We start from the raw sequence: 16,869 nt of genomic DNA, 5'->3' as shown, positions 1-16,869 counted from the left end.
TGCTAAATAACATTAACAAAATTAAAAGAAAAAATCAAGTTACACGATGACTGATTTTTATTTTTTTTAAAAGAAGCCCAAACTGTGCGTAATGTCTGAAATCAAAAACCTACATTTTACAAATAGCAATTCAATATTTTACACAATGTGTGACTATGAAATCACATTGTTTACTCTGTTTAATGTTACACATATTTGCGGTTATTTATTTATTTTAACTTTTTTTTTTTTTTACAGTTTTTTAAATATTACACGACTACTGTTTTTAAATAATTATTTCTGGCGCTTTTACCACCAGATTTTCTCAATTATTGATTTATTTTTGACTATTTTAAACTTGAAGGGAAGAGAAAATACTTGAAATACCTCCAGTTAAGCGTTTGGGAGCTGTATAGGTAGCATGCTCGCACTAACATGATACAGAAGGTTTTCGATTTGCCACACATAATGCACACGGCTTTGACGTTCTATTAAAAACATCCTCAGCACTCAGCGTGAGAAGTTTGAGAACCTCAGACTAATCTGGCAAAGAGACGTGATGTTAGGAGACACGGCAGGATATACTGACACTAGATGGGCCACAAGAGACATCAGAAATTAATCGAACCACTATAAAATTACACACAGATACTATTATAGCCTACTCGTCTGATTATTTAGGATGGGCCTGATGTGGAAGGAGGCCAAAGTCAAATTTTACATGTAGTATAGTGTTGTGCGACCGTATTTGAAAGAAAATGTTGCCAAAACTTGGAGAGTGTGACATTAAAAAGAAAAAAAGGTCACCAAATCATACATTCTAGAAAGTAATTCAAGGCGACCTCTTCCCACCACTTAATTTTAGTTATTTTAATGGGTTGGATTGACATAATGATGTTGGTAATTGCATCAGCTTAATAATGTGTGTAATTTAAACCAAATTTTCTGTCCTGGTTAATTTGAAATTAAATTCAAATGTTCTTCACCCTGACCTCACAGATTCTTATCCCATCTCCTACCCACTGAAGCAACTTATTCAGTCGTGAAAGAATGACTCTTTACTTAAGTACAACAATGTAAAATTGCTCCATTACAAGCATGATAAATCCTACATAAACAAAAGTAAAGAAGTATTTGCAGCAAAATGCAGTTTAAGTATTAACGTCCTGGTTTGGTCCCTCTGACTACTTTATTATTATGAATGATTTCATTAGGCTTTTAATAGAGAAGCATCAGTTTGTCAGCAGCATGTTTCTGTTATAACAGCTGCAGGTTTAAACCGCTTAATATAAAATTTTGCATCCAGGGACTGAGATAAATGTGAAGGCTCCAAACTTGTTAATGGAAACTTAGAGAAGAATAAACAAAGTTCTGAGACACAAATGTGTTTTCAGCTGTTGGCCTTCAGCTCTCATGTTTGATTTTGTGGGAGATATTGGAACATTTTAATATTTATGAAATTAAGTAATATGAGAAGTCTCTAGCAGTGGTTGAGACAGAGAATGACCTTACCCCTGGTGTTTTTTTTTCTCTTATCATTCTCGCCTTATCATTTAGTTATGTAATAGGCAAGATCATAAAATCCTTCAGCTACAGCTAAACCTAATTCATACACCCTTAAATTGATGACAACATGTGCAGATTCTTCATTTACATCGAAAAAACAGGTGCGTGGACAGATTGTGACACTGATTCACCTTTACTTTTTTTTAACTTCGGATTTTACTGACGCATTTCGGGCGGAGCAAAAGCTATCTGAAAAATCAAAGGAAGGCGTGGTGCGTCCATAGTACGACGGATTTATCGTAATTTTGCATTTTTAATAAATGTAGGACTTTCAAAAAGGGGTAACGACCATATACGTGAGGTAAATACGACTACAAAAGTCAGAACAAGCTCTAATGACGAATTGATAATACGGAAGTGACTGGAAATTAAGTAAACGCGTTGTTATATTAGGGAAGGTGCACATTCAGGCAAAATAAAACTATAAATAGTGACTATAGGGTTTTATTGTTAGTAAGGTGTAATTTCAAATTGACATGGGTGGCTCAATAATCGCACAGCAATGACTTTCCTGTGAATTTAATGCCCACAAACTGCTCAAGAAACAGTAAACGTACGCATCTCTCCTCGTCATCCCACGGTCCCTAAACGCCTCACATTCCGCTTCGTGGGGGCCGTGGGAGAGCAGTTTCCTGGCAGTTAGGGTGCCTTAAAAAATCACGGAAACTGCGGTGGAATAGCCATAAACTATACAAGTGAAACTCCACTGGGATTATAAATTTGAAGTGAGTAGTATTTTAAGATTTCCGCCATGATAAGTGTGTTTATCTTTATTGCCTTTCTCGTGTTTTCCCCTTTCCGTTATGGAAAAAAAACATGGCCATATTATGTATTGAAATTTTACCGAAAAACGGTTCAACGGTTCCTTATGAGAATATAAAATACAGTCGTGTGTGTCGCTTTAGCTCGGGTAGCTTGTGGGGTGTGAAATATGTGGGCTAAAAGGTCATTTAATAACCGAAAGTGAGATCTGTGGCCTAAATTGCGAGTCTCGGGGGAAACTCGGCGGTTTTAAATGCAGCTAACTGGCATCAAACGTGACATTTAATTTAGGCTTCACGTTGGTTCCAGCTTCGATTGGAGGACACAAAACGGCCTGTAAAATGCATTAGAACAGCTGTTTTAATTTTAACAATTATAATTATTGATTACGATATCTACACGGAAGTCGCCATGGTCATGTGACTTTGTGGCGTTGCGACGTAACTTCATCTGTCAGCATCATGTTTATGAGTCCTTCTGATTATTTTTCGCCTAAATATCGCTCATCCTTTCCTTTTTCTGCTTTCCAGACTTCTTTACATCCGTCTTGTCTCCAGCCTCTGCGGCAGAGATGGCCACTGAGAAGACCGAGTACACCCCTGTGGAGGTGGGACCCGCTCAGCCGCCTCCCCCCGCGTATCCAGGCTTCCCCGTCGGGTTCGTCATGCCCCCCATGCCCACCATGCCCGGCCCAAACATGGCCTCCGGCCCTCCACCCGGCGGTTTGCCCTTCCCTCCACCGACTACCTTTGCACCGGGGGTCCCTGGAGCTTTCGGGATGGCCACCAACCCCCAGGGAGGCCCCGGATACACCAACCCCTGCTCCCCATATTCTCAACCAGGCCCAGGATTTGAGGGAAACTTCAGTGGTTAGTATTTCTAATTGCAATTAACAATCCTGACATATTTTTGTAAAGTGTACAAATGCATGAATTTGCACCAGATGACTCTATTTGTGAGATCAACCTTGAGCTACTTTGGTGGTTTTGTATGAGGGTGCATGTGCATCAAAAACAATAATAATATTTTAAAAAGAAGCTATAAAAAGCCCCATGGAAGCTCTCTCATATGGTATAACACTGGCAAAGGCATTCAAAATATTTTTTTTTGTACTTTGGATGACATTCAAATCTGGCTTTACAGAGCTTCAAACAAATTAGTTGTTGCCTTGGTGATGGCAACAAGTGCAAGACACTGCCGTCACAGTACGTGTTTTGCGTCAACATCGTCCTTCCTGTAGCCAAAATACAAGACAAACACACTCTTCCTACATCTATTTCATGAGACCGGTACATATGAGATTGCTTTTGGAAGATTTAGCACCAAAATATTGTTAATCGTTGTGTTTTTCGTGCTAGATTGGGTCTGAGACTTTTTAAAACCTGTGTAGCTAAAATATATGTTGCTGTGCGCATGTGGAGCCTGCTGTCCCCAAACTCTGTCTTGTAAATAAAGTTTTTCTTTTTTTTAACTTTGTTTATGCAAGAACCCTTGAATCAGTGTAAATTATTTATAGTTATAGTTTATAGTTCTGTCAGACAGACATATCTTCTATGTTAGTCATGAAAAATGAGCACTGTGTGTTTACTTTTTGTGTCGAGCAGCAAAAAAACATTGTTGCATAATAACACTGCTGATAAAATATTTTGTGAAGCCCTAATTTCTTTTATTTTTTTGGTCTTTGTGGCTTTATTTGATAGGTCATTGAAGAGACAGACAGGAAAGTGGGGAGAAGAATGGGGGAAGACATTAAGGGCACTAAAGGGCCGTGAGCAGGGATCGAACGCATTGCGTCGAGGATTGTAGCCCGTTCATGGGTCGTCAGCTCAACGAGTTGAGCTGTCTGAGCGCCCTTGCGCAGTGCTAATTGCTGACATATTTATTTTAGTGTGGAACTATATTTGTTGTGTAAATTACTCTATTGGATGTTTTTGGTTTTTGCCACCTCAGATGATGTCTACCGTAATGAGGAGGATCCGCCGGCCTTTCACGAGAATCAGGACTTTGATTTTGGATTGGATAACAAGAGCATAAGAAGAGCGTTTATTCGGAAGGTAACTGGACAGTGTAGTTAGGGGAAGTTCAAAGAAATACTGTCTTGTAGATAATTCTGCAAATCAGAGAGCCACAAATTAATTTTTTTTTAGCTGTCCAGTGAGATACATTTAAAATAATCGATGGTTTGTTTAGCAGCACTAGTATACAGCATATGTATTGATATAATAATATGAAATTACAGAAGTAGAAGTTTCAAATTTGATTTACTTTGCTGAAACTGTGGGTTTGATAGGCACCTTATGTTTTAAAAATGGACCAAAATGACAGAATTTATCAGAGTCAGAAACCGTGAAAACAGAGGGAATCATTAGATTTTTAACTTCCCGACAGTCCTTGAACTAGTCCTCTGTGGCATGTTATTCAATCAGTTTAACATCCTCTTTCCTCAAAACCAAGTTATTCTGTGTCTCATTCGAAAATTTGCCAAAAATGAACCATTTGCTTGAATTAGATTGTAGAAAATAAAAAAAAATCTCGGTCACAACCGAGAAGCCATTAGTGTGGAAGCTGTGACCAACAGTCAGGTGACAAAAATTTAGTGATTTTTCAACTGAACTGTGCTGAAGTGAAAGTAGTAAAATAGCTATAGTATTATCTCTGTTGTTTTTCCCAGTATTGGTCACACCTGTATGTACTTGGAAGAATGTTGCAAATGTTGATTCCCGTGTTTTTTTTTTTTTTAATTCGAGGAAATAAATATTGAAAAAAATGCAACTTTATGTACCTATTTATGGCATTACAACTGTGTCATTGTGCACAGAAGACATTTTTGAGTTCTCTGTACTTCTAGTTGTGGCTGTGCTTTTTACGTAGAGGTTCAGAACTTTACGTTGCAGTAAAAAATTATGAACATAAAGTAAAAATGTGATGGGAACAATAAATGCTCCGAAACTTATTGGGTTTCAGAGGTTTAAAGCAAAAATATGTTTGTAAATTCTAGACACCTGGCTTTACTTTACATTAAATTAAAATCAAGACTAACAAGCACCACATACAACAAATCGAGACGTGGACCACCTTAAATATCGTCTGTGCTCGCTGCCTGTAATAATCCACTTTTCCCTGCAGGTGTTCTTGGTGTTAACCGCTCAGCTGATGGTCACATTCGCCTTCGTGGCCGTCTTCACCTTCGTGGATCAAGTCAAGGTGTTCGTCAGGGTGAACACATGGACCTACCTGGTGTCCTACGTCGTTTTCTTCGTGTCCGTCTGCGTGATCAGTTGCTGCGGAAGCGTTCGCCGGAGACACCCTTGGAACCTGGTGGCGCTGGTAAGCCCGCTCAGCTGCTTTTTGTTTTTTTACGGATAGGAAGCAGAGGAAGGGAGGAGAGTTACAGCTCAGGAAGTCTACTGTCCAGTGGTATTTTATCCACATTATTGAATCGTTGCTGTGTTGGCCTCCGTGTTTCTGAATCAGTGCTGTCTTGGAAAAAAAAAAAATGCAGTTTCCATTTTTTGTTAGTGTTTACATGGTTAGATAGCAGGTCAGGCTGCGTCTGTGCTGGAAAAAGCGCTTCCACTTAGTATTTTATAGGTGAGAAGCCAACTGCTAGAATAAAAATCTTTCTATAGATAGATAGATACTTTATTTATTCTATTAAGAAAAACATTTAGAGAGATTGCCTTCAGATTGAGCTTCATCGATCACTGTTGTAAATAAAAAAATCAGAAAAAAAATCATTCCCAGTTCACATGGGACTTGTGCTGTCTGAGGACTTCTAGTAGTGTGTAATAATTGCAGAGGCAATAATCCAGTGCAAAATGCCTATTTATTTTTGAGCTCACTCTTTCTGTGAATGGGCCTCTGATCTGTGTCACAAAATGAGCCTGAATTTGCATCCAAAAGGCTCCAAACTTTCTTTTATAATAGCTGGTGTAGCTGTCAGAAGATGTTTAGATTGATGGCATGCATGACACTGTCTTTCAGTTATAGAGAGCAGCCTATTGATGCCACATGCAGGAATATTGTCAGGAAATTCATTTAAACCGCAGACTTTGCTTATCCTATGCAAATGCGCCTTCAAAACATAAACTTAGGGGTGTAATTTCTAAATCACACGAGGTCCCCAGGTAATACTGGTCTGATAAACCGTGTTTGTCTTTCTCGTTTCCAGTCCATCCTGACGCTCAGCATGTCCTACATGGTGGGAATGATCGCCAGCTTCCACGAAACTGAATCTGTGATCATGGCCGTGGGAATTACAGCGTTTGTGTGCTTCACGGTGGTCCTCTTCTCTTTGCAGGTTTGCATCTGTGGCTCGTTGACCTAGATATAGGTATCACTTTGATGTGGAAATAACCACCTTTATCTTCCCTCCACAGACCAAGTACGACTTCACTTCCTGCTACGGTGTGCTGTTTGTCTGTCTGATCGTCCTGATCGTCTTCGGTTTCCTCTGCATCTTCATCCGTGACAGGATTCTGCACATCGTGTATGCTGGACTGGGAGCATTGCTCTTCACCTGTGTAAGTCCTGAGACGGTCTGCTACTGCAGTTACTTCTTGGCACTGCTTTGTGGCGTTTGGTAACCTAATCTAAGTTCAGGTTTCAGACTAAAAAGCCTGAAGTCTAAACACAGGTACACCCAGCTGCATAAACCCAGCTACATATTCTACTGGCTGGGCCTTCACATTTTCCTATACACCATTATTTAGATGCACATTAGAAGGACGGTGATACTCGGATATTTCAAACCTTAAAATGCATTAAAGATGCCTTAGCATTTATTTGTGTGTCCACTTATCGCAAATTTATTTTATAAAAGGCATTCCCAGGACAATAAAACAAAATAAAGAGGTATATAGTCCCAGAAATATGAATAAGAGGCAATAAATATATTAAAATCGCACCTTTTGGATACTTTAGTTTCCAATTTCTTAACTGGACAGCATTGAATTTTCAATTTTAAACATTCAAATATGACAGTAACGTTTGTTTTCAGAAGCTGTATACTATTAATATGTAGCTAAGCTGCTTTTTTATCATTTAAAAAATATACCGAGAGTATGAGGTTTCTTGTCTCACGCGGTGAAACTTGTACATGTATTTTTTTTGTCTCTTAAAACCACAGCTAGTCCAAAATACCAAGTCCAGAGTCGTAACAAGAAAGAACAAATTTGATCAGATCCTTTTTGTTGCCACATTCCTGCACTGGCTAATGATTAGGTACAGAAATTTCACAGCAAAACTGTATTTCTTGTCGATAAAACTGTACAGTTGTGCTCCACAGCAGCTCCTGACTGTCCTTCATAATAGGAATCCACTGAAACTCCTAGTTCTTCTGGCTCTGTTAAAACAAAACTTGTTGAAACAGCTTTCGGTATTTGTATCTAAAAACATCCTGCTTTCTAATAGCTCCACTGTGTTTAAATTGATCTGCTTGGTTGACTGCGTGTTTTGTGTTTGACGAGAAGCACATCAAATCATAGGGGTGTGTTCTGAAACAGGTTTGACAGCCAGGCTTTCTTTGTGTAAACCAGCTCAATCAAAGTAAAACCCCAATCAGAGACAATACGTATCAGGGTAGCAGTTAGAGACTGTTAACGCTTCCATAAAAAGAGGTGCTTGTCGTGTCATCTGTCTTTCCTTCCACGCTAAGGGAACCAGTTGTGTACTGCCTACTTTTTCCAAGAATTGCAGGTTTTTATAATGTGAGGAAAATAAGAACTTTATTGCGGTTAAAAGTGCTGCCACTGCAAATGACGCAAGACAGAAGTACTGGTAGAGGATTAAATTTAACATCACAGTTTCATATTAGAGGTTTCAAACTCAAAACTTCAAAGTGCATCTAAGTCTGACATTGTCCCATAATGAAGGATAAATGGAAATCAATTGCGATTTAGACAAATTAAAGTGAAATTATAGCCTAGCTGCGCTAGACCCAGCTCTGAAGATGCAAGGGTCTAGGCACGCTCGACAGGGAGGGAGGCGGGCTAAAAGGTTGTCTATCAAATCCCTCTGCAGCAAGTAGGTAGGGATACAACCAATCAGTACAACGAATAGGCTCCTAGAGCGCTGGAAATCAGAGGATGCGGTAGTTCGGTGAAGCCTTATTTATACAGTCAATGGGTGAAGCTCAAGTATATTACAGACATGTTAACAGAAAGATTATTCAGAGTCGGTGCTAATGGAGCTCAACGACTGTTGTCGTTTTTGTTGTCGACCCTGACAGAGAATTAAATTCGTTGCCGTGGGTTGTCTAGCGTGGCTAGGCTAGTTGTTTCTGTCAGAATCGTCGCGCCTCTGTCGTCACTTAGCTACGCCCGCCTTCTGACTCTACACTTCATGGTGATTGGTCCGGCCAGTTTTAGGAGCATCCAACCTCGAGCCTTATGGAGGGTAACTAGACCCACTCTGGCAGAGAATTAAATTTGTTGCCGTGGGTTGTCTAGCGCGGCTAGGCTAGTGAAATTATGTTATTAATTGGAAATTCTCTCATCTCATGTCACCGTTCTAATCCGTGTTCCATCAGCTGCAGTACCAGCAGCATGAAGTGGACAAATCAATACCAGGCATAAAAACATACGTATGCATGTGTTGATTACCTCTGTAGTGTGTACACTTCATAGTACTGTAAGCGCATTATTAGTATTAATGTACGGCTCTATAGGTTTGCAGATAAAACCTCAGCTGAGGGTTTATATTGCTCAGAGAGAATAATGTTTTTTTTTTAAAGGATTTGTGAAACACAGATGCTTCCTACAGCCTGTGCAGCATCAGTTACCATGGTGATCTAGTAGTTTACACAGAGCCACCACATTAAAAACTCTGACTTCAGGCTCAACATATCTTGCTAACTCATTATTCTCACTTTGTAGTATGTGCCCTCTGGTTTTGAATGAAAAGTGCTATTTTGATTTGAAAAGCTGTGATTTCAACTAGCTTTTGCTCTGACTATGAGATCAGGACTAAGATTTTAATAGGATGGTGTTTCTGCAGAGATACACACGTGGACAAAATTGTTGGTACCCCTCAGTTAAAGAAGGAAAAACCCACAATTCTCACTGAAATCACTTGAAACTCACAAAAGTAACAATAAATAAAAATTTATTGAAAATTAAATAATCAAAAACAGCCATTACTTTTGAATTGTTGATTAACATAATTATTTAAAAAAACAAACTAATGAAACAGGCCTGGACAAAAATGATGGTACCTCTATAAAAGATTGAAAACTATTTGACCAGAGTGACATGATTAACTCAGGTGTGTCATTTAATTGACATCACAGGTGTTTCCAAACTCATAATCAGTCAGTCTGCCTATTTAAAGGAAGACAAGTAGTCACCCTGCTGTTTGGTGAAAAGGTGTGTACCACACTGAACATGGACAACAGAAAGCGAAGGAGAGAATTGTCCCAGGACATCCGAAAAAAATTATAGACAAACATCTTAAAGGTAAAGGCTATAAGACCATCTCTAAACAGCTTGAAGTTCCTGTGACAACAGTGGCTCATATTATTCAGAAGTTCAAGACCCACGGGACAGTAGCCAACCTCCCTGGACGTGGCCGCAAGAGGAAAATTGATGACAAATTGAAGAGACGGATCGTTGGAATTGTATCCAAAGAGCCCAGAGCAACCTCCAAAGAAATTAAAGGTGAACTCCAAGGCCAAGGTACATCAGTGTCAGATCGCACCATTCGTCGTTGTTTGAGCCAAAGTGGACTTCATGGGAGACGACCAAGGAGGACACCACTGCTGAAAAAAACTCATAAAAAAGCGAGACTGGAATTTGCAAAAATGCATGTTGACAAGCCACAAAGCTTCTGGGAGAATGTCCTTTGGACAGATGAGACCAAACTGGAGCTTTTTGGTAAGGCACATCAACTCTATGTTCATAGACTCAAAAACCAAGCATACGAAGAAAAGAACACTGTCCCTACGGTGAAACATGGAGGAGGCTCAGTAATGTTTTGGGGCTGCTTTGCTGCATCTGGCACAGGGTGTCTTGAAAGTGTGCAAGGTACGATGAAATCTGAAGACTATCAAGGCATTCTGGAGAGAAATGTGCTGCCTTGTGTCAGAAAGCTTGGTCTCAGTCGCAGGTCATGGGTCTTCCAACAGGACAACGATCCAAAACACACAGCCAAAAACACCCAAGAATGGCTGAGAGAAAAGCGTTGGACTATTCTAAAGTGGCCTTCTATGAGCCCAGATCTGAATCCCATTGAACATATGTGGAAGGAGCTGAAACATGCCATTTGGAGAAGACACCCATCAAACCTGAGACAACTGGAGCTGTTTGCTCATGAGGAGTGGGCCAAAATACCTGTTGACAGCTGCAGAACGCTCATTGACAAATACAGAAATCGTTTAATTGCAGTGATTGCCTCAAAAGGTTGAGCAACAAAATATTAAGTTATGGGTACCATCATTTTTGTCCAGCCCTATTTCATTAGTTTGTTTTTTTAAATAATTATGTTAATCAACAATTCAAAAGTAATGGCTGATTTTGATTATTTAATTTTCAATAAATTTTTATTTATTGTTACTTTTGTGAGTTTCAAGTGATTTCAGTGAGAATTGTGGGTTTTTCCTTCTTTAACCCTTTAAGCTTCAGTGTACCGCCGGCGGTACACCTACTAATTTGCATAGGAATTTCAAGAATGTCCGACGGCCGCAAACGCGCTTATATAAACACTATACACCGATGGAAAGCTTAGATTCTCATGAATCTGCCGGTATAAACCACTTTCAGATGCGATTACCACAGCGGGTGAGAAAAACACATTTGTCCGACAAAAACAAATATTCATCCATCCGTTCTCTATACACGGCTTCAACGCACACAGCGCGACTCACATTTCCGGGTTCATTATTATACACAAAAAAAAAGATTCCACAAAAAACGGTCATAATCCAACCTTTTACATCAGATGACACAAGCCAGGAAACTATTTTGTCCAAAACATGTCCTGAAGTCGGTATAAAATCCCCGAATCGGTCCTTTTCAAGAAAATGCACCTCGCGATGCCCGTCCAATATTCCCCGTATTTTTCGTAATTTTTTTTATTTAAAAATAGAATATTAGCGATTTTTTGTACTGAAAACGGCTGGAATTGACTGAAGCTTAAAGGGTTAACTGAGGGGTACCAACAATTTTGTCCACGTGTGTATGTTGTTTCTGTTGAGTTTCTACAATGTACATTTTAGGGATAAATGATTATCGGCCTCGTCAATTATCGGGGCCGATATTTGACATTGTTCTAATTATCGGTATTGCAATTTTTATTAATTATTTTTCAACTACATGCAGTGCTGTGAGTCTGAAACTGACTTTCTCTGTCTATAGACACTCTGTACTCTCGGCAGTGTCTCTCTAGCAGTGGCACAACTCGAAAAAACTGAACAGGAAACACCAACTGTTACCACAAACCAGGACATTAGCTACTTTCACAGACAGACTCCTATTGTTTGCATACTTTTTCACTTATAGTAGTGCTTTCAGTTTAAGACTCATTGTAAACGACAGGTTCTCTATCACTTACTGTTAAAATACAACATATAATGTATATATGTCTATCATTCTCACTTGAATGCCATTAAACTGCACTGATATCGACCCTAAACAAGAAAACATATCTGTCAAGTACTGCATATTTGATTATTTGCCACTGTAGTGTGATAGATGCAGAGATATTGGAGACAAATATCCCGGCTGTAAGGATAGCTAGGTACTTCTTGATGTGAGAAAAAAAATAATTTGGGTGTTCTACCCTTTAAAGCTGATCTATGCAGTACTGGTATTTCCAACCAGAGGAATTTGAGCAATCTGAACCAGTACTTATCTATGTTTTTGGTTTCTATTTTATTTTTCTACTGATCTATCCTAAATCTTTGCGCTATCCTCTTTGCTGCAGAGCAAATTTCCACACTGTGAGATTAATGAACGTTCATCATATCCTATCGTGATGTTACTCCACATTATCAACAGCCATTGACTGATTTTCTGTTCTGTTCTTTCTGCATTACAGTTCCTGGCCGTCGACACACAGCTGCTGCTTGGCAACAAGGAACTGGCTCTGAGTCCTGAGGAATACGTCTTCGCCGCCCTTAACCTGTACACGGACATCATCAACGTTTTCCTCTATATTCTGGCCATCATTGGAAGAGCAAGGGGAGGCTGAGCAGGAGGAGCGGCGCGTGAGGATTCACGCAGAAAATTTGTTTTCAGTAAACGTGTAGAAGTGAGTTCCCATAGTCACGATGTTTGATTTGCTTTGTAGTGTGTATTCACCACATAGTCGAAGACTGCTTTTGCTTCATCCAGTGTAAATGCTATATTTTTATGATACTTTAGGTAGATGGGTAAAGTGGAAGTTCCAGGTTTGCGGAGTTATTTATGAGGTGTATGACCTGTTGTACAAAAACTGTATTTCAGTTTAGAAAATTGTATCCTATGCCATACTAAATCATAAAACATGGCAGGTTTATTCCAGGGTTTTCAGCTTCATGTCAGTCTTCAGTGTTGCTCGGTTCAAATGGGGATACATTTGTTGACATTGAAGCGCACAAGACTCCTTGTCTGTGTTGGATTCTTTACCAGATGATGACTGTGTGAAGCTCTTTAAACCCTGAAACAACCACTCAGTGGACTTTGGGATTGGTTAGTCAAACAGTGACTTTCCCAGGGCCCAGAGTGGACTTTGATGCTTGACCAATAAACCAGCAGGGATGAAAAGGGCTAAAACAGTGCAGTGGATGATGATAAACTTAAGTATCAACTGATCTGTCTCCACGACAACCAAGCAAACTTCATCCACTGCTTAAAAATCTAAAAAGTTGTTACAAAGTGGACCTTGTGTTGGTTTCTTTTTTTCTTTCTTTTTGTCAAACTACTATTTCTACTTTCATGCTTTCAAGTATTGAGAAACTTTTTTAAACCTGATGTCTGTTCTTTGTATTCCAGTAAAAGAATCCTGATAAAACCACATCCCAGCAACAGAGTGTTCTGTTCTGTTGTCCAGTGTTTTGATATGATTTGATTTTGTTCAGAAAGCTTTTGGGTGTTTGTGGTTCAGCTGTGAAACTCTGAGCCTCAGGATGGACCTGGAGCAAGCCCGTGTGACTTTGCAGTCGCAGAATGAACGACTCAAGCAGGAAAACGATCAGCTGAAATCATTTCTGAGTGTAATGAAGGAGAACATAGACCTGAGAGCCAGAATGCAGAGCTTCAATAATGATACAATGGAGGATATTGCAGGTATTGTGCTTTTCTTTGCCACTAGGTGGTAGCAATAGTTAATTTTTAATATGTCAGTGTGGCTGGAAGGAACCACATTGGGTATAAAATTGATCCTGATGAGGTCAGTGTTGAGGCGTTTTAAATCAGAGTTGTTTTGAGTATTTCTTTAACAAAGTCATTTTTTTGTTGTTAAATACTATAAAATATAAGCATGTACAAAGAAAATTTTGCACAGTTGAACATTAAACCTCTTAATGGGTGTAACTTTAATTGTAGTTCCACTGATCCAAGCTGTTTTCTAGCAACACTCTTCCCCAGAAAACTGTATTGTGTTTACCACTAAACATGCTCGTCTTTTTATTTTAGTATTAAGAGTTTTCAAAACCAAAGTTATGAAGAGCCTTCAGCAGCTAATAAAGTTAAATACAATGTTCAATTAAGCTTTAAAATGTCTTTAAAATGTTAATTTAAATAAAATCTGTTATCCTGAAGTGCTACGAGATGAAAACAGAAAAATTCAAGAAAAATCAGGTGAAAGCTTTAAGAAGAAGAGCTTTTTTTGCTGAAAGGCAGCACATTCAACACGTAATAAAATCAAGTGTAATGTCTAATCCATTGATGAATTAGGAATAACTTCAATATATCAAATCAGAATAAAATACAATATTTTAACCTGAAATGCTAATGGATAAAGACGTACAGACAATTCAAATAAAATTGGGCAGAAGAGCCCATTCCAGACCCCTGAGGCTCTATAATATGTAGGTTCAGATATTCAGTCAGGACTCGGGAATGGACGCATTTTATTGGTGAATTTAGAATAAATATAAAAAAAGACACTTTCAGTATTTTATTGGTAAATCTGTAATAAAGAAACAGGACAATTTCTGCATTGTAATCATGTATGTGTAACAAAAAATAGACAATTTCTGTATTTATTTTTAAAAATAGAAATCTATATTTTAATTGTGTATTTATGGTTAAAAGAAAAGAGATAATAATAAAAGAAATGCTGGACATTTTCCATAGATGTAAAAAACTAAAGTAGAAAAAAACATTTTTTGCATTTTCTTGGTAAATCTGTAATTTTTTTGTATTAATATTAAATGTATAAATATTAAATTAAAAAAAACAATTGATTTTCCATACTTTAGTAGTGCATATCTATAGTGAAAAATAGGTAAAGTTCTGTCATTTAATTGTATGTGTACAGCATAAAAACTACAAATGTTACAAGAAAAAAAAAACAATCGAAGCTTGTTTCCAAGACTTTGTCCTGTAACTAAAATATTGTCATTTTCTGTAACCTCATGGTTCACTTACTCTAAGAAAAGACATTTTTTTGCTAATATTATACATAAAACAACAAAGAACTCAACTTTTTCTCAATTAATGATATACCTATAGTGATAATAACTCTAAATGAAAAATTCAACCAAATCACCTGTGATACAAAATACTCAACCAAAACTTATAAATACACAGATATTATATAAAATGTCTGGTCTGTGTGTGTAGAGTACCTGCTCTGCTTGTCATTAATAACTTTTGTTTTTTCCCATTCGCACAGCCTCACAGCTGAAGACAACCACAGAGTGGCAAAACACCTTGACTGAAAGGCAGTTCAGAAACGAGATGCAGCAAACAAAAGTCAAGCAAGAGCAACGAACGTCGTCTCCCGTCGACTTCAAGACTCTCATCCAAAGCTCCATGAACACAGACACTGATGTGAAAGGGGCGCCTCAGAGCAGCCAGGATGAGAGTCCTCCTGACGCCGAAGGTGACTGTTACTGGACATGTAAGCATTTTAGAGCAGCATTTTTAGTAGTTTCACACTTAAATTCTGATAATTTAATCACAGGTCCAGATAGGCTGTTTGGAGAGATTTCCTTCCAGCTGGACAGGAGGATTCTGTCCTTTGTTTTCCAGGGCCAGAAGAGGCTCTATGGTTTCACAGTGCTCAACATAGCAGATAAAGTCACCGAGGTAAGAAATCTCTCAGACTTGTATTCCTTTATTACCAAGCTGGCTTCCCTTTTAATGTGGCAGTGCTCAGATAAGAGCTCACCTCATTTAGAAACTGTAAAATTCCCTTTAACCCTCCTATTGCCCTCATTTACGGGCACCAAAAAAAAAATGTTCCCTTGTCTGAAAAAATCCAAAAATTCAGCAAAAACAAATTCCTAAAAAAAAAAAAAAGAAATTTGCACAATCTTCAAGAAGAAAATTCAAAAAAATTCCTTAAAAATTTCCCTTGAAAGTTTTATTTTTAAAAAAAAAAATCCTAACATTTGACAAGAAACTAAAATTTTAAAAATAAAATAAATAAATAAATAAAAATTGTAAATATTTTAAAAAAATGAATAAAAATCTTCCAAAAAATCCTAAAATTATCTAATGTGATTACATATCTATCAGTAAAAGTTCTAATATTTTGTTTAAGAAAATTCAGAAAAAATCAACAAACTTTTTTTAATATTTCTTTTATTTCCGCCAAAAAATTTTCAAAAATTTCCCAAAAATGTTGAAAATGTGGATGTTTTCACTGTGAAAATATTTTTTCCCCCCCACATTTTCAAACTTTAAAATTGGTCAGTTTGACCCGCACGACCACACAAGGGTTAAAAGACACAAAACAAAGTCTGCAACCTTCTTTTCTGTGCTGCAGGTCTGCACACACCCGCTGACGGGGAAGGTGGATGAAGGCTATCGGCTTTATCTCACGCAGAGGTTTGCAGGCCTCATGGACAGGCTGACCCAGCTCGGGTACAAAATGACACTTCACCCTATTTTCACCGAATTCATCGTCAACAGCTACGGCATCCTGAAGGAGAGGCCTGAGAAAAACAGTGCCCAGGAGCAGGATTACAATAACCCAGACTTTCTGAAGAAGCAGATACTGACATCGGCGCCCAGGCAACTTCAGAAGGACCTGCTGCTTGTGCTCAACTGCCTCTGCAGCATGGCGGAGATGGATGGAAAGCCTCTCTTTCTGTGGTAGAAAACACTGAATTTGGAGGTTAAGGAATGCTAAAATAAATAAAAAGTTAAAATAAATCACATATTTGCTTATTCATTTGCACTTTTCATTAAACAAACTGGAAAAGCTGTTTTATTCAAGCCACAAAAGCATAATTTACTCTTGGGTTTTTAAGCAGTTTCTAACAAAAATGTATGTAGTAACAGACTGGAGCATCTTCTAAGCATAAAGGATGCACTGTATTACTCATGAGATGCTGCATGAGTGAGTTTGTCATGGATCTAACCTGATAATCAGTTAGACATGAAATATGTGGGCAGTAATGTAGAGGTTCTGAGC

The 16,869-nt window shown here is 38.3% G+C and overlaps 2 protein-coding genes across 3 annotated transcripts; both read left to right on the top strand.

Annotated features, from left to right (window-relative positions):
• The first annotated feature begins 2,125 nt into the window (after nt 1–2,125).
• Nucleotides 2,126–13,296, top strand: grinab (glutamate receptor, ionotropic, N-methyl D-aspartate-associated protein 1b (glutamate binding)). Of its 2 annotated transcripts, none has more exons than XM_022215821.2 (7): nt 2,126–2,270; nt 2,838–3,176; nt 4,258–4,361; nt 5,434–5,634; nt 6,479–6,607; nt 6,687–6,830; nt 12,340–13,296. In XM_022215821.2, the coding sequence occupies exons 2-7, from the start codon at nt 2,879–2,881 to the stop codon at nt 12,490–12,492; spliced, it is 1,029 nt and encodes a 342-aa protein (XP_022071513.2). In that variant the 5' UTR covers nt 2,126–2,270; nt 2,838–2,878; the 3' UTR covers nt 12,493–13,296. The 2 variants fall into 2 exon arrangements, with proteins under 2 accessions (XP_022071513.2, XP_051812998.1); XM_051957038.1 differs by having other exon boundaries at nt 2,133–2,270; nt 2,865–3,176.
• Nucleotides 13,297–13,408: 112 nt separating this feature from the next.
• LOC110966458 (speriolin-like protein) lies at nt 13,409–16,782 on the top strand. The gene is made up of 4 exons (XM_022215822.2): nt 13,409–13,568; nt 15,121–15,330; nt 15,412–15,536; nt 16,219–16,782. The coding sequence occupies exons 1-4, from the start codon at nt 13,409–13,411 to the stop codon at nt 16,549–16,551; spliced, it is 828 nt and encodes a 275-aa protein (XP_022071514.1). The 3' UTR covers nt 16,552–16,782.
• The last annotated feature ends 87 nt before the right edge of the window (nt 16,783–16,869 follow it).

The sequence above is a fragment of the Acanthochromis polyacanthus genome, chromosome 12, assembly GCF_021347895.1.
Source record: "Acanthochromis polyacanthus isolate Apoly-LR-REF ecotype Palm Island chromosome 12, KAUST_Apoly_ChrSc, whole genome shotgun sequence".
NCBI lineage: Eukaryota > Metazoa > Chordata > Actinopteri > Pomacentridae > Acanthochromis > Acanthochromis polyacanthus.
The sequence above is the reverse complement of the archived record's forward strand: the minus strand, read 5'-3'. Positions and strand labels throughout refer to the sequence as shown.